At 37.6% G+C, this 24,501-nt stretch overlaps 1 protein-coding gene across 1 annotated transcript; it reads left to right on the top strand.

Annotated features, from left to right (window-relative positions):
- Positions 1-9,692: 9,692 nt before the first annotated feature.
- Positions 9,693-16,083, top strand: LOC122752525 (cytochrome c oxidase subunit 7A2, mitochondrial; the record flags this gene model as incomplete). Its single annotated transcript, XM_043999335.1, has 4 exons — positions 9,693-9,866; positions 11,891-11,980; positions 14,197-14,281; positions 15,881-16,083. Coding segments are annotated over 4 exons (408 nt in total), but the record flags the coding sequence as incomplete, so codon positions are not given.
- Between the last annotated feature and the right edge of the window lie 8,418 nt (positions 16,084-24,501).

Genomic DNA, 24,501 nt, shown 5'->3' with positions numbered 1-24,501 from the left:
AGGGATGGGCTTGGGGAGAATGATAAAGAGTTTGTTTTGAACATTTGCATTTAAGTTATCTACAGAACATCCAGTTTGAGATGCCCAATAGAGAATAGGAGATTTGAGTTTAGAAATTAGGAGAAAGATTAGAACTGGATAAAGAGATCTGAAAATCATCAGGATAGAGATAATTGAATGCGTGAGACTAATGAACTTATTGAGTAAAATGGTATGAATGGAGAAGAGAAGAGCACCTAGGAATGATACCCATCCTGGAGGACATCCACAATTAGCAGATATGGGCTGAAAGAAGATTCGGCAAAGGAGACTGAGAAGGAGCAGTCAGCCAGGCAGGAGAACCAGGATAGAGTAATGCTAGGAAAACCAAAGGAGAAGAGAGTTTAAAGAAAATAGATTGATTGACAGTGTAAGAGACTACATAGAAGTCAAGAAGGATGAGGACTGAGAAAAGGACTTTAGATTTGGCAATTAAGTAATTATTTGTAACTTTGGAGAAAGCAATTTCAGTTCAGTGGTGCAATTGGAAACCAGACTAGAATTAAGAGTGAGAGGAAAGGAAGTGGAGGCATTGACTGTAGTCATTTTTCTCAGGGAGTTTGGCCACAAAAGAGAAAAAAAACATAGGATGATAGTTCAGTTTTATGGACCAAGTGAGGGAATGGGTGGTGATGGTGCATGGGAGAAACATGGGCATGTTTGTATAAAACATAGAAACAGCCCATAAAGATTGGAAATTAGTGAAAAGGTAAGGAAACAGAGGAGGCAATCTGCTGTAGAAAGGATGGGATGGGAACACTTGTACGTGTTGAGGATTTACCTTGGCAAGAAGGATCACCTCTTCATGTGAGACAGGAGTAAAGGAAGAGATGTAGGGGAAGGCATTTGAGTGATGTGAGATGGAGAGAAAAGGGAGTTATCTGCAAATGCCCCCTTGTATTTTTAGTGAAATATTAGGGAATGTTCTCAGTTGAAGGGGAGATTTGAGGAGGGATCAAAAAATTTGGAAAAACCACTATAGTGAGTGGGATGGTGAAGTAATTAGGGAGGTGTAAAAGGATTGTGTTGCCTCAGCGAAGATTCAGTTGAAATTATGTAACAAATTTATAGTGACCCAGTCAGCATAGTTTCATGATAAGCATTTGACCTGCAAGAAGTATAGACATCAAACAAATACTGTATATAAGACCAAAGTCTATATGACCAAAAGCAATTCTTCAAGTTGGCAACGGATATGAATATACAGTTTTCAGAATAATTGCAAAGTATAAACTTTATGAAAGAAAGCTCCAACCTAATCTTATAAGAGAAATGCAAATTAAAAAAAAAACAAACCTCCGAGATTCATATGTTCAGCAAATTGGCCAAGATGACCAAAGATGGAAGAAAGACAGAAATGATAATGCATTGTTAACAGAGCTGTACAATCATTCTGGAAATCAGTTTGGAATGATGCAAATAAAGCTAAAATGTCTTTACCCTTTGAGCTAGAGATCCTTCTGCTAAGCCTATATCCCAACAAGGTCATCAGCAACAACAACAACAAAAAAAACTACAAAAGCCCCATAGACACCAAAATATATTTGCTGTATTTTTGTGACAGAAAAGAACCAGAAACAAATATGTTCAAGAATTGCCAAGAAATTGTGGTACATGTTATGGAATATTACTATCTTATGAGAAATGATGGATATGATGAAAAGAGAATCAGGCAAATACATGAATGGATGCAAAGTGAAATATGCTAAGCCAAGAAAGTACTATACACAATGATTATTAAATAGGAAGAGCAACCACAAAACAATTGAAAATGAATCTTGGCAAAATTACAAAGAATAAGCTTGACCTCAGGAGAGAGATGAGGTGCTATCTCTGCATGTGGAATATTGTGTGTATTGTAGGTTTGAGTTGATTGGTTGGTTGGTTTTTTATGGGTTTTGCTGATTTTTTTCCTCTATTTACTTTTCTTCCTTTTGGGGGGGGGGTGCGGGGCAGTAAGAGTTAAGTGACTTGCCCAGGGTCACACAGCTAGTAAGTGTCAAGTGCTAAGGCTGGGTTTGAACTCAGGTCCTAAATCCAGGGCCAGTGCTTTATCTACTGTGCCACCTAGGTAACCCTTTTTTTCCCCTCTTTTAAAAAAAATTATGCAGGATTGGCTATCTGGGAAGAAGGAAGAGAGAAATACAGATGGAATTGGGCCATTGTAAAAATGAAAGATCAATAAAACTTTGTTTTTAAAAAGTTGGAACATGATGCACACTGAATAGCACTACTGCATATACAAAAATGAAACCAATTATATCTTAGGAAATGACTGGTTACAGATGTGAGACATTTCAGTATATGTAGTCAGCTCACAAAGATCAAAATCAACACCAAATTATAAGATAGTGCAATCTGTTCTGCTCAGGGATGACAGTAGAACTATTGCATTTAACCTTCATGACTTCATTACTCAATGAACTCCATAAGGAAGAGGCAATGGTATCTTAGAAAGATGTAACTGGGGACAATGTTTGGATCTAACCAAGTGCATATAGAAGAAATCCATGCCAGAAATGAACCTTCATAAGTATGCAAAGATAAATTTTCAAGATATATCGAGGAAGATCCTTTAAAAAATGGAAACTATCAGGATATTATGACCTCAAGGCAATGGAAGAGGCATGAATTTCCTTACCAATTCATATACCAACTTTCTCTGAAGTCTTTATGATCAATAGATCATACTTCTAAAGTATTTATGAAAATATGAGGAAGGACAGAAGACGCTTTTGATCAATGTTCTGATTATCAACATTGAGAAGGATAAATCAAGATGTATTTGTCAAAGGTGCTTATTAGTGTCATATAGGATATCCTATATAAAGTATAGAATACAGATAAAAAATAGTACTTACGAAGAGGCTGGTTTTCTAAATGGTCCCGTTGTGCACAGTACTGTGCTTGTACCATTGAGTTCTAGAATACTATATGCTCCCCTGAGTAAGTTCCATAATTAAGATATTTATCTGACCATACACATTAAAAGGAACTATTAAATCCACTGGATTTACTGGAAATTTTTGTCCAACTTTCAAAGACAACATTAATACCTATATGACACAAATTATCTTAAAAATTATTATTTTTTACAATCAGCAAAAATTTTCCTGTCAACCCTCAAGCCCGACTGGGAAAGAAAGAAAAAGATATCTCCTGTTATAAACAGAGAGCCCTGCAAAACAAATTCCCAATTTGGCCATGTTTCCCAGCCTCTCCACCCTTTAGTGCCTCAAACTTTACTGATTAGAAGATGTATCCATTATCATGAGTCCTCAAATGGTGGTTAGTCATCGTGTTGACCAGAGTTCCTAACACTTTCAAAGTTGTTCATCTTTATTAATTGTTCTGTGATTTGTTCTTTGACCCACTCATTCTTTACTATTAAGTTATTTAGTCTCAAATTAATTTTAATTTCTTCAGTGTCCCTTTATTGAATATATTATGATCTATAAAAGATGTATTTAATGTTGTTTTTTCTGCATTTGTGGAGTCTTTATGCCCTAAAATGTGGTCAGTTTTTGTGAAGGTGCCATGCCAGGTGAAAAATAGGTATATTCCCTTGTATTCAACATTCTATGGAGGTCTATCAGGTTTAACTTTTAAAAGTTACTTAATTTTTTTCCAATTACATGTAAAAGCAATTTTAACATTAGTTGGGTTTTTTTTTTGGGGGGGGGCAGTCAGGCTTAAGTGACTTGCCCAAGGTCACACAGCTAGTTAGTGTCAAGTGTCTGAGGCCGGATTTGAACTTAGGTCCTCCTGACTCCAGGGCTGGTGCTTTATCCACTGCTGCCCCTTAACATTAGTTTTTAAAAAATTTTGAGTTCTACATTCTCTCCCTCTCCTCCCCCCTCCTTGAGAAGGCAAGCAATTTTATATTCATTATACATGTGCAGTCATGCAAAACATTTCTATATTAGCCATGTTGCAGAAGGACACACAAACCAAAAAACAAAAAAAAGTGAAAACAAAGTATGCTTTGATGTGCATTCAGATTCCATCAGTTCTTTCTCTTGGAAGGGGATAGCATTTTTCATCATAAGTCCTTTGGAACTGTCTTGGATCATTGTATTGTTAAGAATAACTAAGTTATTCATAGCCAATCATTGTGCAATATTGGGTACATTGTTCTCCTGGTTCTGGTCACTTCACTTTGAATCAGTGCATATAGGTCTTTCCAGATTTTTCTGAAACTATCTTGCTCATCATTTCTTATAGCAGAAATAGCACAATAGTACTCCTTCACAATCATACATCACAACTTGTTCAACCATTTTCCAATTGATAGGCATTCCCTCAATTTCCCAGTTCTTTGGCAGCACAAAAAGAGCTGCTATATTTTTACTTTTTTTTTTTTTTGCATTTTCCCCCTTATCTCTTTAAGATACAGACCTAGTAGTGGTATTTCTGGGTCAAAGGTTATGTATAGTTTTATAGCCCTTTGGGCATAGTTCCAAATTGCTCTCCAGAATGGTTGGATCAGTTCACAATTCTACCAGCAGTGCATTAATGTCCCAGTTTTTCCAAATCCCCTACAACATTTATCATTTTCCTTTTCTATCACATCAGATAAGTGTGAGATGGTACCTCAGAATTGTTTTAATTTGTATTTCTCTAATCAATAATGACTTAGAGCCTAGTTTCTCAACTGTGGGTCACATCATGTAACTGAATGTGGGGGTTGCAAAAAATTGGGGGTCACATAAAAATTTCTCAGGTGAAAAGGAGTCACAAGAGGAAAATATTTAAGAAGCCCCAATTTAGAGCATTTCCCCCCATATAACTATAAATAGCTTTGATTTCTTCTTCTGAATATTGCCTGTTGAGGAATAACTCATATTTTTATGGATTTGATTCAGTTCTCAATTTATCTGAGAAATGAGGCCTTTATTAGAGAAACTTGCTGAAAAAAAAGTTTTCCTCCAGTTTTTTGCTTTCCTTCTAATCTTGGCTCCAGTGGATTTATTTGTGCAAAATCTTTTTCAATTGAATGTAATCAAAATTATCTATTTTACTTCCCCTAAGGCTCTTTATCTCATTTTGTCAAATTCTTTCCTTATTCATAGATCTGATAGATAAGATTCCATGTTCCCATAATTTGCTTATGATATTACCCTTCATGTATAAATCACGTATCCATTTTGACCTTTTATTGGAATATGGTATGAGATGTGGGTCTATACCCAGTTTCTGCCAAACTACTTTTTAGGTTTCCCCAGTAATTATTGTAAAATAGTGAGTTCTTGTCCCAAAAGCATGGATCTTTGCATTTATCAAACACTAGATTGCTATGGTCATTTACTACTGTGTACCTAATTTATTTTACTATGATATTTAGTTTTTCTAAAATTCTATTCATGTTCTTTTTTATTTACTTTTTGTTTAGATTTATGAAAGTCTTTGAATGGTAAGGTCAAGTCTCCTACTATTACAGTTTTACTATTTCCCCCTGTAACTTATTTAGATTTTCCTTTAAGACATATATGCATGCCATTTGTTATGCATATATTTAGTATTGATATTAAATGTCATGGGTACCTTTCAGCTGAATACAGTTTCCCTGTTTATCTTTTTTTTCTGTTTTGTCTAAGGTGATGACTGCCACTGCTGCCCCTTTTTAAAAATTTCATTTTAAACATAATAGATTCTGCTCCAACCCCTTATTTTAATTCAGTTTTCATTTTTCTGTTTTACGTGCATTTCTTATAAACAGCTTTATTGGATTTTGGTTTCTAACCCATTATGCTATTTTCTTCCATTTCATGAGTTCATCCAATTCACATTCAGTTATGATTGCTATTTGTATATTTTCCTTCATCTTATTCACTTACATTAGTCCTTTTCTTTGTTTATTGCCCCTTTATAAAGATGTGAGTGGTGAGAAAGGAGTGAGCTCAGCACCAGCACTTTAGGTTTAGTGTAACCTGCTTCTGCTCCCCTGGCTCTCTTTCCTCAACACTTAGAGGCTAATAATGGGTTCTCATTCTTAATTTCAAGACCCTCTTCAGAATCCACCCTTCCTTAGAATATACTTTAGATCAATCCTTCCTTTATTCCTTCCCATTACTATTTTCTCCTCCTATTTCATTGTTGACTGAAATGTATTTCTAAAACCAACTGTGTGTTTCTTCCCTCCTTTGACCAGTTCAAATGAGAGTGAGGTTCATGTGTTATCCACATCCTTCCTCTTGTTGGTATAAACTTTTACTTGCACAGTCCAGTTATATGAGTCAATTTTCCCTATCTTTCCCCCCCCCGAAGTATTTCTCATTTCCATTTCTTTTAAAATCATCAAGACATAAACAGAACCATTGTCGGGCACTCTGTTTAATTAGACTCCCTCTATAGCCAATGATGATGATGATGATGATGGAGTTCTGAGGGATATATGAGTCATTTTCCCATATAAGAATGTAAACAGTTTATCTTTGCTGTATGTTTGTTTCTCTTAAGTTTGTACTTAGCTCTGGATATGGCAAAATATGAGAGAACATATTTTCTGGGTAATTTAACCATTTTATTAATATTGATAAAAGGAGGGTCAATGGCTATTTATCTCAGACCAAAGACCACTAATGGTGGTGGGGGTCACAGCTTATATACCCTTCTCTAACTCTAAAATCTTTTTGGTTAACACAATCAAATCTAATTGGTTGACATGATTGGAGGTGGGTTATGAAGTCTTGGGATACTTGACTTTGAGTGATTTAGGTCACTCAAATCTTGGTCAAAAAGACATCAGAGAAAGAATGTAGACCCTCCACTTAAGCTAATTTGAGCACAATAGTTTCCACCTAACTATGGTTTGGTGCAGTCCTTGTCAGTAAAGCCCTTAGGTTAGCTAGATCAGTCTACACTCAAGATTCTTTGTAAGCTTGGGTTGAAATTGATCCAGATGAAGAGATGCAATGTAATCTTATTTTCAAGGAGGACTGGACCTTGGAGTGGGGGGCAGGGTGGAGGGAAAGAAAGAACTAAGAAAGAAGGGGAGAAAACTGGATCCTTTCCAAGATATCAGTTCTAATTATTTCTCACATGGACTTTTGGTGAGAAATGCTTTGGAAACCCTCTATTTCATTAAAGGTCTGTTTTGTAAGATTATATTCAGTTGTTCTGGGTAAGTTATTTGTGGTTGTAAACCTTAATCTTTTTCCTTATGGAGTATAATATTCAAATTCTCTGGTCTTTTATAATGGTGGCTGGTAGGTCTTATGTCATCCTGACTATGGCTCATTTTTTGTTCTGGTAACTTGCAAATTTTTTTGTTTTTTTAACTAAAAGCTCTGGATTTTGGTCATATTTCTGGGAGTTTTCATTTTGGGAATTTTTTTCAGGAGGTTACCAATGGATTCTTTCTATTTCTCTTTTGCCTTTTGGTTTCTAAGAGTTCTGACCAATTTGCTTTTATGATTTCTTGAAATATGACACTTTTTGGGGTCATGGTTTTTGGGTAATCCAGTGATTATTAAACTCTCTCTTGATTTGTTATCCAGGTCAGCTTTTGTATGAGATACATTTTATTTTCTTCTGTTTTTTTTCTATCTTTTCTTATTTTAATTTTTCTTGTGTCATGGAGTCTTTAGCAATCTGGTCATTTCAGTGAGTGTTTCTTTGGACCTTTGTTCCAAACTGTCAGTCTTCTTTCTGAATTTTTCCTTCTATAGAAAACATTTTTCCTATTTTTTTCTTCCAGTACTTTCATTTGATTTTTTGAAATATCTATTTAACATTTACTAATAGGCCTCTCTACCTAGGACCCTCTCTCATAGCTAGAATCTTCTGTACCTGAAGCCTTCCAAATTCTAGAGACTTTCACCTTCCTAACTAATTGATATTTCTCTGACTGTGACTTCAGAAATGGAAAATCAATCAGATTGGCCTGAGTACCATATCTTTCTATTAAAAAAATACCTTGCCCTTGCTTGTTTAGCTTCCTTAATCAAATTTGCTCCCTTAAGTGATTAAGTTACCAGAGTCCCAGTCATCAAACTGACCAGAGCTTGGTGTCACTGTAGCAGTTTGTAGTAAGACCATCGTTCTCTCTCCTCCTGATTTATCCTGAATACATTCATACCAATCAATTAGCATTTAAGTTCTCACTATGTACCAGTATGTAACTTCTTTCCTGCCTGCCTGCCTGCCTGCCTGCCTTCCTCTACTAATTCCCTACCCCCCAAACCCCCAATCTCTCAGCTTGGAAAGATGCTGAATCTTAATTGCTCAGTCTCATTAATGTCATTGCCTTGCTTTGAAAAATTTTCAGTAAATCTCCATTTCGTATTAAATAAGAACAGCAGCACTAGATTTTGGAATCAGAGGCTTTGGGTTTGAATCCTAGATTTCATATCAATGAGATGTGGCCTGTAAGTCACAACCTTTTATCTTCATATGCAAAATGAGGGGGTTGGAAATGGATGATCCATAAGTTCTCTTCTAGATTTAAACTTTAGTATCTAAGCAAAATCTTTAGTCCACTATTCAAGGCCAAGTGGTCCCAACCTATTATGTGTATATATATATATATATATATATATATATCATGTATATCATGTATATCATGTATATAACCTATACATGTACAGCTTTATTTCATGACATTCTACTTTGCTCTTATGCTTCAACCAAACTGCTCTACTTGCTGCTTCCTCCAGTCTCTTTTGCATTTGCATACCTTGTCCCTCATTAGTGTAATTAATGTTCACTTCCACCCTTTAAGTCCTTCCCTGACTTCAGTATCTTGCTCATGTGCTACTTTTTGACCCCTAGAAAATTTGTAAGCAGAGTCTGCTCCAGCTCAGGAAAGGGTTAATTAGCTGTACAACCGGGGCAGCTAGGTGGCGCAGTGGATAGAGCACAGGCCCTGGATTCAGGAGGACCTGAATTCAAATCCGGCCTCAGACACTTAACATTTACTAGCTGTGTGACCCTGGGCAAGTCACTTAACCCCAACTGCCTCACCAAAAAAAAAAAAAATTAGCCGGACAACTGGAGTGTCTTCCCAACTTGTAAGAATTTGTAGTTCCCTCCCTCCTGGAATTCCCGAATCTGTCTTGCCTGTACTTAGAAAATTCTAATTTGTATTAATACTTCTTAGTGTTAGTCACCCACCCCTTCCAAAATAAATTATAATAGCGACCTCCCCTCCCCCCACCACACCAAAAAAAAAAAAAAGCTATGAGAAGTCATCCCTCCTCCCTCCTCTTAGGAACACTACCTGTACTGTCAGACGTTTTCGATGTAGTTTTGAATTCCACTCATCCCCCTATTTAAATATAAATAATGGCTATGACGGTTACATCGGGAAATGTAGGGGGTGTAAAAACTTAAGATATTAACACAATTTTTAACCATAAGGTTTTCGGAGTCGGTTTCTCATCTCTGCATTCCCCCAGTGTTTTGCAACAAAAGTAGCTAGGGAATGTTTGGAAGCTTGCACAGATTCGAATCGAAATGACAATTCTTTGGGCTTGTAAATGCCCTCACCTTTTCCCCGGCAATCCCTTTTGGTCGCAGCTATCAGACTATGCAGAGCTGGGACAGAGATCGTAGTCTCGCCGCAGTCTGTAATTGGGGAGGAGATACACCAGTCTGAGGCCACGCCCCACGCCAGAGGGTGCAGTCGCCTGCGCAGAAGAGAGTTTGGGTGAAAAAAACAAAGTGACGCCTGCGCAGGCGAGCGTGCGCGGGCTATTCACCGAGGGAAGTGCAAGTGCAAGTTCCAGTTCCGGTTCGTGTTCCGGTACGGCGCTTGTCCTTGCCGAGCGTTCAGTTGTCGCAGTTGGTGGGGAGCTGAAGTTGCCAAAATGCTGCGGAACTTGCTGGTGAGGAAAGCCCCCTCGCCGCTCGGTTCAGGCTTGGGATAGGAGGCAGGCGCCTACCGGCCTTCGGAGAAGCCGCAGGTTGGGCGGCCGGCTAATGCGGCCTCGCCCTGCCTTGCGGCGGCGACCTCACTCCCCGCCCTCCGGGGGGAGGGGAATATCGCGGGCCTGAACTGGCCTTGGTGACCGAGACCTACGAGCTCCTTCCTAGGTGGAGGGAGGCTCCCCAGGCAGGGGAGAACCAGCTTTGTGGGCTTGGGGGAGGCTGCCGACCCCAAATGTGTCTCTCCACTTCTCCCACATCTTTCCCTCTCCCTCCTCCCCCCCCTTTTCTGCTCCGTACACTACTGACACTGTTGGGGTTAGCATCCTAGGCCGAGGCGAACGATCTACGGAAACGTAGCCTTCCTGGGCACATGTCGGGTTCTACCCTTTCCTTACCTTTGTGACCTTGGGCAAGTAAGCCTCCTCACCCTGATCCTCAGTTGTAAAATGACCCGGGATGGGCAAGAAAGATTCCTCAGGGCTTCTTTCATTCTTAAGTCTGTAAGGATTGCCGAGTTTGGATTAGTTTTTGGATCGCTTAATTATTTAAAAAGAAAACATACTGAGCAAATTTGGAGTAATCGGTTTTTAAAGCTAGCCCAAGCCCATCCTTGTACAAATGAGGCCTAGACAGATTAAGTGACTCGTCCAAGGTCATATAAATAAATAGCAAGATGTGGGTTCCGGTCCAAGGACTGCAAAGTCAAAATGCCTTCTTCAGGTTTTATAACTGCCTTGGAAAGCCAGGGCAACTGATGCTCGTTGTTTCCACTGGATATGTAATTGTTTTTTGTACCATTAAGCTTGGAATTTTCAGTAGATCTTTCTAGTAGCTAATTTGTGTTTTTTGTTTTTATGTTTATAAAGAAAGGACATTTTTAATTCTAATGCTTTTTTCTAGTGCTTCATTTGTTTTAACTTAATGTACTTTGGAAACGGAGCACTAGTTTGATGTAATTTTTGTTTTTATATTTTTAATGAAAGGACCCCCCCCCCCCCCCCCAGCGATAAGGGTTGATTGATTTACCCAGGTCTCACAACTAGTAACTGTCAAGTGTTTGAGGCCGGATTTCAACTCCAAGGCCAGTGCTTTATCCATTGCACCACCTAGCTGCTTCTCTTGAAAGGACATTTTTAATTCTTACAGGTTTTTTTCTGGTACTTTGTCTTTTAACTTCTTAATTTACTTTTAAAAAGTTGCACTTGTTTGGCATTTTTTCTGTACAGTAAACTTTCATTGAAAGTCAGCTTTTCTTATTCCAACCTAATACAAGGTTGTAAATAAATTTGGTGAGGAAAAACATTTTAGCTAATATAGGTTGTTTAATTTTTTGCATTACAGTTAAATAATTTGTATTGGATTTATAATGCATTGAACAGGGTAATAAAAAGTTACAATTTAGTGTAATTTTGGCTTTCTGGTTTTTTGTTTTCTTGTGCTCCTTCCTGACCTGTATTTCCCCATGTTTTTTCTTATGCTTCTTATAAGGATAAATTTAGCCAAAAATTTAAGAGGCTTATTAAAGTAGTTTCAGGGAAAGGCAGTGTGTCAAAGATGGCCTCAGAGTCAGAAAGGACTTGTCTTAATTCTAATACAAATTTGCTTTGTAAGCGTGGGCAAGTCACTGTTAACCTCTCATTACTCTGTACATTACTGTATATTGCAGGAAAAGTACTATCCTACATTCTTAGAGGAAGTTTCCTCATTGGAAACAGTTCTTATACTAATGAAATCAGGGGTTCAGTGTTCATTCACATAATGCAGGGGAGAGATGACTAAACTAAGAATTGTGACTTGTGTTCAAATTCTGGCACTGCCAATTTTAGCTTTGTGGACTTTGTTGGGCAACTTACTCCTCTCTGGGACTCATTTTCTTTGTAGAAAATAATGACATTAAACTAGATGGAAAATTCTGAAGGAATTTTCAGCTTTACACTGTTTGCTTCTAAAACATTTTATTAATATGATTTCTTCTCTTCAGGCTCTCCGACAGATTCCCCAGAGGACTATAAATGTTGCCCCAGTCAGGCAGTTCAAAAACAAAGTTCCAGAAAAACAAAAGCTATTCCAGGTATTTCTTTTGTTGTACAAGAGAATGCTTAATGATTGCATTTTAAATTTACGTAGCAATAATAACCCCACATTTATATGATGCTTTAAGATTTACTAATCACTTTGCATATATTGTATATTATTCCAACACTGTCTCCTTTTTGGTTAAAGAATTAGAGTAGTGTTGTGTTATTGTTGTTTAAGAACCTTTATAAGGGCGAGGGGGTGGGGATGGGGGAATGGTAGTGTTAGAAAATTTACCATGCAGCAGAAATGATCAGTGTCTTCTTTGGTTAGGGAACTAAATCAAATTTATAAGAACCCAAGTCATTCCCCAATTGAGAAATGGCCAAAGGATATGAACAGGCAGTTTTCTGATGAAGAAACCAAAGCTATCTATTCCCATATGAAAAAATGCTCTAAATCTCTAATGATTAGAGAGATGCAAATAAAAACAACTCTGAGGTACCACCTGACACCTATCAGATTGGCTAAAATGACAAAAAAGGAAGATAATAAATGTTGGAGAAGCTGTGGGAAAATTGGAACACTAATCCATTGTTGGTGGAGCTGTGAACTGATCCAACTATTCTGGAGAGCAATTTGGAATTATGCCCAAAGGGCGATAAAACTGTGCATACCCTTTGACCCAGCAATACCACTTTTGGGTCTTTTTCCCAAAGAGATCATGGAAGGAGGAAAGGGACCCACATGTACAAAAATATTTATAGCTGCTCTTTACGTGGTGGCAAGGAATTGGAAGTTGAGGGGGTGCCCATCAATTGGGGAATGGCTGGACAAGTTGTGGTATATGAATACAATGGAATACTATTGTGCTATAAGAAACGATGAGCAGGAGGAGTTCAGAGAAACCTGGAGGGTCTTGCATGGGCTGATGATGAGTGAGATGAGCAGAACTAGAAGAACATTGTACACAGTAACATCAACATTGAGTGTTGATCTACTGTGATGGACTATATTCTTCTCACCAATGCAATGGCACAGAAGAGTTCCAGGGAACTCGTGATGGAAGAGGATCTCCAAATCCAGGAAAAAAAAAAAAAAGAACTGCGGAGTATAGATGCTAAATGAACCATACTATTTCTTTTGTTTTTGATGCTGTTTTTTTTCTATTTTGAGGTTTTCCATCATTGCTCTGATTTTTTCTCTTATAACATGACTAATGCAGAAATAGGATTAATGTTATTATGTGTATGTGTGTGTGTGTGTGTATATATATATATAAAACCTATATCAGATTACCTGCTGTCTAGGGGAGGGAGGGAGAAAAATCTGAAATTGTAAAGCTTGTATAAACAAAGGTTGAGAACTATCTTTACATGTAACAGAAAAAAATAAAATACTTTATTAATTAAAAAAAAAACATTTGTTCTTGTTGGTATTTAAATGCCAAAATCCCTCTCATTTGTGATCTTTATTGAATTGGCCATGGCTCACTCCCAGATGAATGAACAAGTATCTATTTCAGTTAACTTTGGTAAAGCGAAAGCTTGGATTCAGGATACCCTGCCATCAAAAACTAGCTTTATTGGTTATGTGACTGTTGGCAATTCTGTTAAGCTCCCTGCGTCTAACTTTCTCATATATAAGTAGGTACTTCCTACTTCATAACTGTGAGGATCAAATGAAAATAATATATGTAGTCCAGAATTTGATAGCTATAAAACACAATATATTTGTGAGTTGTTACAAAATCATTTTATTATATAATTTTCTGATATTAATTATAAACAGTATCATTTGTGTATACTCTTTTAAAATCTGCATCTATTTTAAAATTAAACAAGTAAGTTCTTTTTGTAGAAAAAAATGTCCTGATGGCTGTATCTAATATTAGATTTAAATATTTAATTAGTACACTTTTATTGAAGCAAAATTGTAAAGTCTGTTTCATTTTCTACCAAAAAGTATTTATATATGCTGTCTTTTGTTACCGTTCAAATTGACTTATACTAGAGGAAGATATGTTAAATTTTGAATGTTTAGTTTTCTGTTTTGTTTTAAATATAGGCATCTCGATCAAGAAAAACTCCAGGTCTTGAATAAATTATTAGGTACCTTTTTTATTTTATTTTATTTTTTTTGGTGTTATTGGTGGTGAAACTATTTAATTCAGTTTAGGAATCTACTTTATCGGTTTATATATGCTGTCTTAGTCTTTTGAATATTATCAAGTTTTTTGTGGAACTGATAATACCTTTTTTTTAAACTTAGGAGGATGATAGCATTCCAGTGCATCTAAAAGGTGGGGTAGGAGATGCCCTACTGTATAGAGCCACCATGTTGTTTTCAGTTGTCGGTAAGAAATTTTGAAGGCTTGGAAATGTTCACAGAGTTGAGAAAACTTCTAAGAATTTGTGTAATTCCTGTCTGAGATTCACCAGAATCCTTTAATAATTTTTTAAAAGCAGGTGAAATTTGATCTATATTTATTAGATGTTTTTCTGCTTTCTGTTGCTTTTTTGTTTGTTTGTTTGTTTTGTTTTTGCAGGGCAATAAGGGTTAAGTGACTTGCCCAGGGTCACACAGCTAGTGTCATGTGTCTGAGGTCGGATTTGAACTCAAGTCCTCCTGACTCCAGGGCCAGTGCTTTATCTACTGCACCACCCAGCTGCCCCCCCTGTTGCTTTTAACTTAACTCCCTGAGTGTTTTGACCCAAGCAGCTTATTACAAAGCCACACCATCCTAATCAGTGTCAATTTCTGTGGATTATATAGTGGGATGATAGTAAGTGTGAGACTTATATTGGTCAACATTATTCATGTAGACGTTGTGGAGAGACAAAGAGATAATGTGATTTACTTTACCATCAGTATGCCTTGTTTTTTTTTTTCTTTGTTTTTGGATTGATACTTTTCTAAAACTTTATCAAGTTGAGAGTACAGTGGAGTCATATCTTATTTGAGAGTTAGATTATACATTCAAAAATAATGTTTTTCAGGATTTGCCTCATTTCCTATCTCACTCTTACTCCAGGGTATTTGCTAATTGCTTAGAAAAGTGGACACCCAGACTATTTAAATTATTTTCTCTCTTTTTCCCTCTGTCTCACCTTCCCAACCCCCATATATTATGTTGTGTAATGAATAGGTCAGTTGAGTTAGAGCCAGGAATACATTCAAATCCCACTTTAAGATACTATAATTGTGTGATCTTGGGTGCCTCGGTTTCTTCCTTTGCAAAATGGGAGGGGGAGAAATTTGAATCCAGAGACCTTTAACATACCTTCTTGCTCAGTGATCCTAGAGATGAAACCCAACTGAGCGCTAAAACTAATGGAAGAAATGTCATTTATGGGCAGAGATAGCATCTAGGAATTGACATTTGGACTCTTTAGTTTAAATAGAGCCCTTTGTTTTGATAGCCAAGAATATATTCTTGTGTCTTATTATTATCAATGAGCATTAATAATTAGCCAATATTTTTGATAAGTTTTTTATAGTTTTTAATTTAGCATGTCTTAGTGGATAGAGATCCTGCTTTGTAATAGAACAACCCAAGGTTAAGTCCCACCTTTGATAACTGACTGTGTGATCCTTAGGCAACTCATTTAATCTCTCAGTCCCTTTAGCAACTCCCTAAGATTGGAGGTTGCAGAAAAATTTACTAAGCTGCATTGGTTGAGAAAGTTTTGTTATTGGAAATTCCCTGTACTAATGGAATCATGAGCATAACACTATCATCATCCCCTTCGAGCCCCCCTCCCCCCAAAAACCCCCAAACCCTTAAATTAGTCTAGCTTGCTTTTTATATTGTCCTGTGTTTTCTTTTGCATTTATTAACTATTGAAAACAATTGTGATACAACTAAACTATTTTTTTTTTATGTTTCTGTTTATACAACTTAGGTACTGGAACATTCTTCTAACTTTTTCTTTTTTATTTATCCCCATTCCAGGAACAGCTTATGCCCTTTATCAGCTTGGCATGGCTTCATTTCCCAAGAAAAAGAATTGATTCAGATTTATCTCCATGGGAATCAGTTAATTCAACTTCATGCAGCTTTCCAGGGAAGAATCTGTGATAAATAGCTGAGTTCATTTTGGAAATCAGTATTTATTGAACTGTAGTAACTGCAATCAATAAAGCAGTTTTACCTTGCTCTGCCTAATTCTTTAATTTTGGGGGGATATTTAGCCCTTTTTTATTACAATATATTTATTTTCAGTATTCCAGTGAACCATCGGAGAAGCAGTTTGATTTAGAAACCTACCTATCAAGTCCAGCTTCTGATACATACTGGCTGTGTGGTCCTGAGCAAAACACTTAATTTTCTAAGGTTATAAATATCTGAAATGGTAGAGGAAGTTTTCTTATACTGATAAAAGTGGATTTCTCTGTCTCTCCCTGCCACAACCTCTAAAATAAAAAAGTCAACAATTTTATATTCTTTTGAAAGTCATTAGTGTAACTGAATTGATTTCAGGAAATATTTAAATAAAGGAAAAGTTGTCGACTGGCTGTAAACAGTCAGTTGTCTACTGTGGCACTAATGGGAAAGAATTGGGTGGGTATCTGAATTCCAAATAACATTATAGGTTTCATAGTCTTAATTTTCACATTTGTGTCAGGACCAACAGATAAGTGTCCCCGTGGCAAGAACTAAGTAGGTTAGTCATGCTTAGGTAAGTTAAAACCTTTTTAAAAACTTTCACAGAATTAAGAAGTTAGGACTTAGTCATGTCTGGCTTCCTATTTCATTAATTAATTAATTTTTGTTTGGGTTTTTTGGTGAGGCAATGGGGGTTAAGTGACTTGCCCAGGGTCACACAGCTAGTAAGTGTCAAGTGTCTGAGGCCAGATTTGAACTCAGGTCCTCCTGAATCCAGGGCCTATGCTTTATCCACTGTGCCATCTAGCTGCCCCTGGCTTCTTATTTTATTAAAGGTCTTCAAAGCAAGTTGCTCCTTTAGTAGGTTGTTTTTGGTTTTTATTTATACTAAAAGATCAAGATTTCTTTGTGCAGAAAATATCCCTCTTTTACCCCTCTATTAAACTTATATGTAATTATATATTATATCTAGATTGACAAGGATGTCTGAGGGGGGATTTATTTCTCAAGTATGGTCTCCAGAGCAAAACTGCTCTTTTCAGGATTTATAGCTGCCTTGGAAGGCCAAGGGACTTCAAGGCTGATATTTCAGCCACTGTCTGTTCCAATGATTGTGTAATTTTTCAGTACTCTTGTCTCTTTATTACATGCCCTCATGGTCTTTAACTTGGACTTCTAAAATAACCTAGTTCATCTATGTTTTAAGTCCCTCTCTCTACTACATAAAATCCTCACATATATTTTTCAAGAAAAAACATTTGGCACTGAATGACCATATAAACATGAAATTGATAATATTTTAACTGATAGGAAATGACTTTTTGTTATTGTAGAAGTCATTCCTAAAGGGGCTGGCTACCTCTGTGTACAAATAGCCTACTGCATTGTCAGAGCAAAGATCAGAATTAATGAGGTTCTGATGCTGGAACTAAAGGGTTCTCCCTGAAGAATTAGATAACCAGTGAATGCTGAAGGGAATGGTCCCTTTTATTTGGATCATTTAAAGGAATGCCACATAGCTTAACTGCAAGCATCTAACGAAGCACAGAGGGGAGACAAATATTCCATCATCTCCCATCACACTGGTGCCAAGGCTAACACCTTCAAAGTGTGACTGGTAGAAGACAGGAGAGGGATATGAGCCAGGAGCCTTGGGCATAATCTTCGGTTCATCCTGCAGTGGGCAGCAGGAGGAAATGCACAAAGGTCTTTGGCTCCTGGGTACACCTTACCCCATCCTTTAGGGCAGCTCAGATAGATGCATTATGGGGAGGAAAGTTAAGGTAAGGCAGGTCTGATTGGTTTCCCCCCTCATGTCAAAGGCAGGTAGAAGTACAAAGCTTCTTAAAATGGGTCAACATTCCATATGGGAGGGTTGTGAAAAGTTTGGCAGTAAATGTTTGATTTGTATATCTACTTTATATGCCTATGGTTATGTAAAAATTTCTTGGGCGGAAAGGGGTTGCCAGTGGAAAAAGTGTAAGAAGCCCTAATCTAAAAGTTTATCCCAGAGAAACTAGCTGTGTAGGTCTAAAAAATGGCTGGGCTTATAAGAGTTAGGGAGTACTAATGAAGAGGAAATGTGTCTAGGGCTTAAACACTTTTTGAAGGAGAGGCCTGAACAATCTTATTTTTCTGGAGTATTATAATACAAAACTAGAAGAAAAGTTGGAAAAAGATGTAATGTTCAATTATAATAACTCCAGCTTATTTAAATGAGTCGATACCAAAAAGTGTGAAGTTTGTGGAATAAATGACAATCACCAAGTAAGAAATGTAATTCAGGATTTTACCTGATATAAGACTATTAAAAGCCTTAGAAAACCCACCTTCATAAGCAATCATTTGGTTTCTCAAGTGGAATATGGCAGCTAAGGACAGCACAATTTAGAATATTAGATTATTTATAATAAAAAGGGATAAATATCAAAGTCTAAATGACTAAATAGCCTGCTATAAAAGGTCATTTAGAATTGGAGAATTGAAAAGAGGTATCTTTCACAACTGCCTAAGAGAATTTTTAACCAATGGATAGAGACATGATTACACAGAGTTAAAGATTTGCACAGATGTAATAGAGGAAACCATCAGAGAGAAAAAAAGATTTCCATCAAATATAACTGACAAAGTTTGCTATTTAAGATTAATAAGGAATTGTCACAAATATATAAGCCCAAGGTCATTTCCCAATATGTGAATGGTCAAAATAGAAAAAGTTTTGAAAAAGATTGCAAATTACAATTGTCTAGATGAGCAGCTCCTAATAGTGAGAAAAATGAAAATGAAAACAACAGATTTCACCTCAGATCCTGCCAAATGGCAAAGATTTTTCTTAAAAAGTCTATATTGGGGAGCGGCTAGGTGGCACAGTGGATGGAGCACCGGCCCTGGAGTCAGGAGTACCTGAGTTCAAATCCGGCCTCAGACACTTAATACTTACTAGCTGTGTGACCCTGGGCAAGTCACTTAACCCCAATTGCCTCACTTACAAAAAAAAAAGTCAATATTGGTAGATCTGTGGGAAGAAAGTTATGGAAATACACTTGGTGAAATTGTGAGTTACTCCAGCTGTTATAGATGTGAATTTAGAATTGTACATGAAAAAAGACTAAAAATTAAGACAGTTTCTGGGTAATTTAATCATTTTATTAATAAGGCAAGCAGGTTATTAATAAAAAGATGGTCATTGGACATTGGTCTCTCAAACCAAAGACAATCATGGTGTTCACACCTTACATACCCTCGAAACAGTAGGTGGTTCATCAAACAATCAAATTTAATTGGTTGACATAATTTAGTGGTGGGCTATATTAAAATGAAGGGCTAAAGCAGACCACCCCCAGTGTTGGGCTATCAATTCAGATAAAGAATATCCTTTTCAATAAGTGGGCTGAGTGACTATACTGAGAGGCCTTCCTATCTAGATTAAAACAATTTGTTTCCACTCTAGATTCCTTAGAAGCTTGGGATGGGTTTGACCAAGATAAATATGTTCAGTGCAATTTTATTTCAAGGAGAAACTGGACCTATAAGTCAGAATTTTGAAAGAAGGGGGGAAGCTTTGAATCTTTCCAAGATATTGGTTATTAATAATTTTTCACAGTGTACAGACTGGTGGGTCTGGAGTCAGGAAGACTCATCTTCCTGAGTACAAATCTGACCTCAGACACTAGTTGTGTGAGCCTGGGCAGGTCACTTAACCCTGTTTGCCTCAGTTCCTCATCTGTAAAATGAGCTGGAGAAGGAAATGGCAAACCACTTCAGTATCTTTGCCAAGAAAACCCCAAATGGAGTCAGGAAGAGTTGGACACGACTGAAACAACTGAACAACAATATATGCAATGACTACAACAATGTAAATGAAATGACCATTGGAGGCAAGCCAAACTCTTGAGTATCCAAAATACCAATAATGGTCACATAGAATTGAGAGACATATACATTTGCTCTCTGCATGGAGGTAGGATATTATTAAGGCAAAATGCTATGTACCTTGCCAGATGTGGTCATTGGTTGTTTCTGCTCAGTTTCCCCCCTTTTTGTTTGTTTTGTTTTGTTTTTCGCTGGGCAATGAGGATTACGTGACTTGCCCTGGGTCACACAGCTAGTAAATGTCAAGTGTCTGAGGCCAGATTTGAACTCAGGTCCTCCTCAATCCAGGGGTGGTGCTTTATCCACTGCCACCTAGCTGTCCCCTCCCCCCTTTTTTTAAACAAAGGAGGATTCAAACTTAAGGTGGAAGGTATTTCCAGAAATCTCTGTCATGTAAATATATTTTCTATAAAACTTATTTTTGAAAAAGCTTAGGAAGAACAGTGGAAAAATTATGAAGTTTTACCTCATAAAACAAGAAGTCATGGTTGGGGGGAAATGTTTAAAGAATTCCTGGCAAAAGACCCATCTAAAGAAAATCATTATGAGGGTGTTTAGGGATGAGAATGGAAGGACAACAAAGAAAAGGTGGAAAAGTGTTGCAAAGTCTTAGACATCATATTTGGACTGGATCACAGTCCTGGATGTGCTTATGGAGAAAGTGAAAATGGCACTAAGGAGAATTAAAATAAGAAAAGTAGCTAGACTAGATTAAATAAACCCAGAGGACATCCATAGTGGAGGCAATGTATCTGAGGGCATTTAGGGATTGATTCTCAAAAGTATTTGATAGGGAAAGATACCTGAAGCATGCGGGGGGGGGGGGGCGCGAAACCCAAGATCTTGTTTCTTCTTTCACCTCTTTCTCCCCCAATGCCACTCCTCTGTCCCCCAAAAACGGTGACCAAGAGAGCATCAATAACTACTGATCTCTGCAGGAATATGCTGGAGCCCTCTCATACTGACTCATGATTGATTGTCAAATTTTCAAGGTGAGCATTTGCACATCAGAAATCATCAAATCATGGCTTGTTGATTGTCTAGACTTAAACTGAAGGAGAAAGTGTTAATGCAAATTAAACTTAAAAGTGTCTCAGAGAGCTGCTGTTTAAACATTTACCAACTCACCTTTGCCTTCTTTCTCATTTATGTAAACATTTTATGAAGATATAAATTCACTGGAGGCATCTTCGATGATAGTATTAGAAAAGAGGGGCAGCTAGGTGGTACAGTGGATAAAGTACCCGTCCTGGTTTCAGAAGGACCTGAGTTCAAATCTGGCATCAGACACTTGACACTTACTAGCTGTGTGACCCTGGGCAAGTCACTTAACCCTCATTGTCCCACAAAATAAATAAACAAACAGATACATGGATAAATGAATAAACAAATAAATTTTAAAAAAAAAGAAAAGAAAAGAACAGGCAATTTTTTGCAAGTGATAGTCCAAAGGAAGATCACATCTTTACAGTCATACAACTGAGTACAAGACTCCATTGTGCAGTGAAATGAAGAGGAGGAAAAGAACAATATACACAATAACTATAATAATGTAAATGAAAAGATCATTAAAATCAAGCCAGACTCTTGAACATTGGAAATACCAATAATGGTCCCATAGAATTGAGAGATATAAACCTTTCCTCTCTACATAGAAGTAGGGGACCACTAGGGCAAAATGTTGAATATTAAAAACATTTGATTGGGTAAGGTAAAATACAGTACTATCTTAAAGGCTTTTACAATGAGATGTTTTCAGAATACTTCAAAGTTAGACAATATTCTTTGAGAGAGGACAATGGAGGTAACCTTGTTCAACCACCATTTAATATTAAGCAAGACATAAAACAGGAATGTGTTTACATAAATGAGAAAGAAGGCAAAGGGATCATTTTGTATTTGTTCTTGGAGGCAACAAGAAGCCACTAGGGTTTGCTGAATAGAAGGGGTGACATGATTAGACCTTCATTTTAGCAAAATCACTTTAGTGACTGAATAGACAATGGATTGGAGTGGGGAGAGATTTGAAGCAGGCAGACCTACCAGCAGGCTATTGCAATAATCCAAGCTTGATGTGATGAGGGCCTGCACAAGTTCAGTGGTAGTGTCAGAGGAGAGAAGGGGGCATATTCAAGATGAAAATGTAAAAAGCGTAGAGAACACACAGTTCATAATTGGTGGAAAGAGGGTTGTCTAGTTGGGTTTGAGCAGAGAGCATATGGAGTGGAACACTAGTAAGGCTGGAAAGCTGAAGTGATGTTATGTAGGGCCTTGGAAACCATGGGGATTTCCAACTTTATTCAGTAGGCATTGTGGGGAGTCACTGAAGATTTTTTGAATAGAGGTATGAACATAGATAGATGGAAGGGCCAAGAGAGAAGAAATTTAGAAATAGTGGGAATTGACTTTTTTTTTTTTTTGGTGAGGCAATTGGAGTTAAGTGACTTGCCCAGAGTCACACAGCTAGTAAGTGTCAAATGTCTGAGGCTGGATTTGAATTCAGGTCCTCCTGAATCCAGGGCCAGTGCTCTACCCACTGCACCACCTAGCTGCCCCTAGACTTTTTTGTGTGTGGGGGGGGGGCAATGAGGGTTAAGTGACTTGCCCAGGGTCACACAGCTAGTGTGAAGTGTCTGAGGCTGGATTTGAACTCAGGTCCTCCTGAATCCAGGGCCGGCGATTTATCCACTATGCCACCTAGCTGCCCAGGGAATAGACTTTCAAAGGCATGATATGGTACCCATAATTGCAGTTTGGGGTTACTAGGTGTCACTTGTAGAATTTAGTCAAGTCTACACCCCCTTATTCAGATCAATTCAACAGGAATTTATCAAGTGCCTATAACATGCAGGACACCGTATTCAGCACTGAGGTTATAAAGATAAAAACAAAGTTTATTTCTTTCCCCAAACTGGCCCAGTAGTGCACCATTTAGATCCATTCTGGATAATCTGAAATGATTGGGCATCAGTCTCAGATCTCCTGGGTCCCTAATTTTCCCCTATGATGCAACTAATGGGTTCTCATACAGCAAAGGTCAGGGTCAATGACTATTCTCTGAGATCTGTTGCTCTTTTAGTCTGATTAATAAGGGTGACTACCCTTTGTGCATTCACATGTATGGGTTAAAGTCTTTTCAGCTGGCTTAGGAAGGGGGTTACCCTCATTACCTAGTTCTTGCTTTCTCTTCTGGGGGTTGTGGATAGGGTGGGCTCTGCTAGCAAAGTTTACTCAACTTATCTTTCCTATATCCTTGTTCAAACAGCCGGTAGGTTTTCACTTTCTACCTTTCACCTTTCATCCCTTTTCTGATAGCAACTTATTTGATTATTTACAAACCTTATTCCTGCTACCATTTATTTGAGTTTGGTGAGAGGTAGTAAGAAAGCAGGAACTATATTTTGCTTTTGTGAAGGTGATTGGAGTGCTCAGTTTCTCTCACCTACAGAATTTATATACAGTAAAAACGTACCAAGGCCATGTGGGAGAATTCCAGCTTTCCCTCTGCTTCTAAAACTATGCTTTAGAGACTTAGGGCATTACAGGTTGACAGGTTCAAGAAGCAGCTGATCTACCCTTCGATTTCTCTTATAAGCTTATACATAATTAAAGATTGAATACAGTTCCTTAGAGAAATACAAATGTTGTCAGCTGTACCTTTAAATGTATGCTCTTAGACAAATCCCTAGTTACCTTGTCCGGGTTAAGACTTTGCTCAGTGGTAATAGAGGGCCTTAGCATTATTTTTCTCATATGGACCAGAAAAGTGCTAGAGTAGGCAGTAGCTGCATTCAGTAATCAGTTGCAGTAGGCTGCAACTTCTAAATCTAGTTCCTGAGCCCTCAGTTGTAATAGAGGACTGCAGAATTGTTACAAAGTCCTAAAGTGCCTAGGTCTGTGCTCTAGCTTTCCCAACAGGCTGCCCAGGGTGAAGACATAAGGTCTTGTGTGTCATCTGTGGTCAGACTATTTTTGGTTCGGCAGGCTTAGCCATGACTACTTTCTATAGCTACTTAAATCTATTATAGTAGAACTTTGAACTCTCTCCCAGGGAGAATTCTTGTTGCTGTTCTAATACTAGCCAAAGCACATCTTAGTGACCTCATAATGGAAACTTTCCATGTGGGGAAAGAGGAATAATCTGATCAATAGCAGATGTGCTTTATCAGTCAACTCCCCTAGCTACTCCAGCTTTTTAACCTTCTCTTTGTAACTGCTGGCCATAGAATCCATAGTCAAACTCTGCATTGCCTATAGTGAAATGTCCCCATCTCTACTTCTTCATTTCTCCTCACCACTGATGGCCACGGCCATGTGTCAGCTGTGTTTTCCCACCTCTGTTAAGAGATAGGTTTGTAGCTACAAATTTATTAAATGGGAATTTCCTCCAAGAGGATTTTGAATCCTAGCCAATAAGGAAACCTAGCTAATAAAGAAAATAATTTCAACACAGGAAGCTTTTCCAAAAGTAAGCTAGAAGGGAAGCAATGCAACTCAAGAACACAGACACTAGACTGCTGAAGTAAATTGAACCAAACAAAGAGATTAAGATGCAAATGAGAAAGGGTCTTGTAAAGCACATAGGAAACCTGTTG

The sequence above is a fragment of the Dromiciops gliroides genome, chromosome 4 (assembly GCF_019393635.1).
Source record: "Dromiciops gliroides isolate mDroGli1 chromosome 4, mDroGli1.pri, whole genome shotgun sequence".
In the NCBI taxonomy this organism is placed as follows: domain Eukaryota; kingdom Metazoa; phylum Chordata; class Mammalia; order Microbiotheria; family Microbiotheriidae; genus Dromiciops; species Dromiciops gliroides.
Note: the sequence above shows the minus strand (reverse complement) of the source record. Positions and strands in the feature narration are given on the sequence as shown.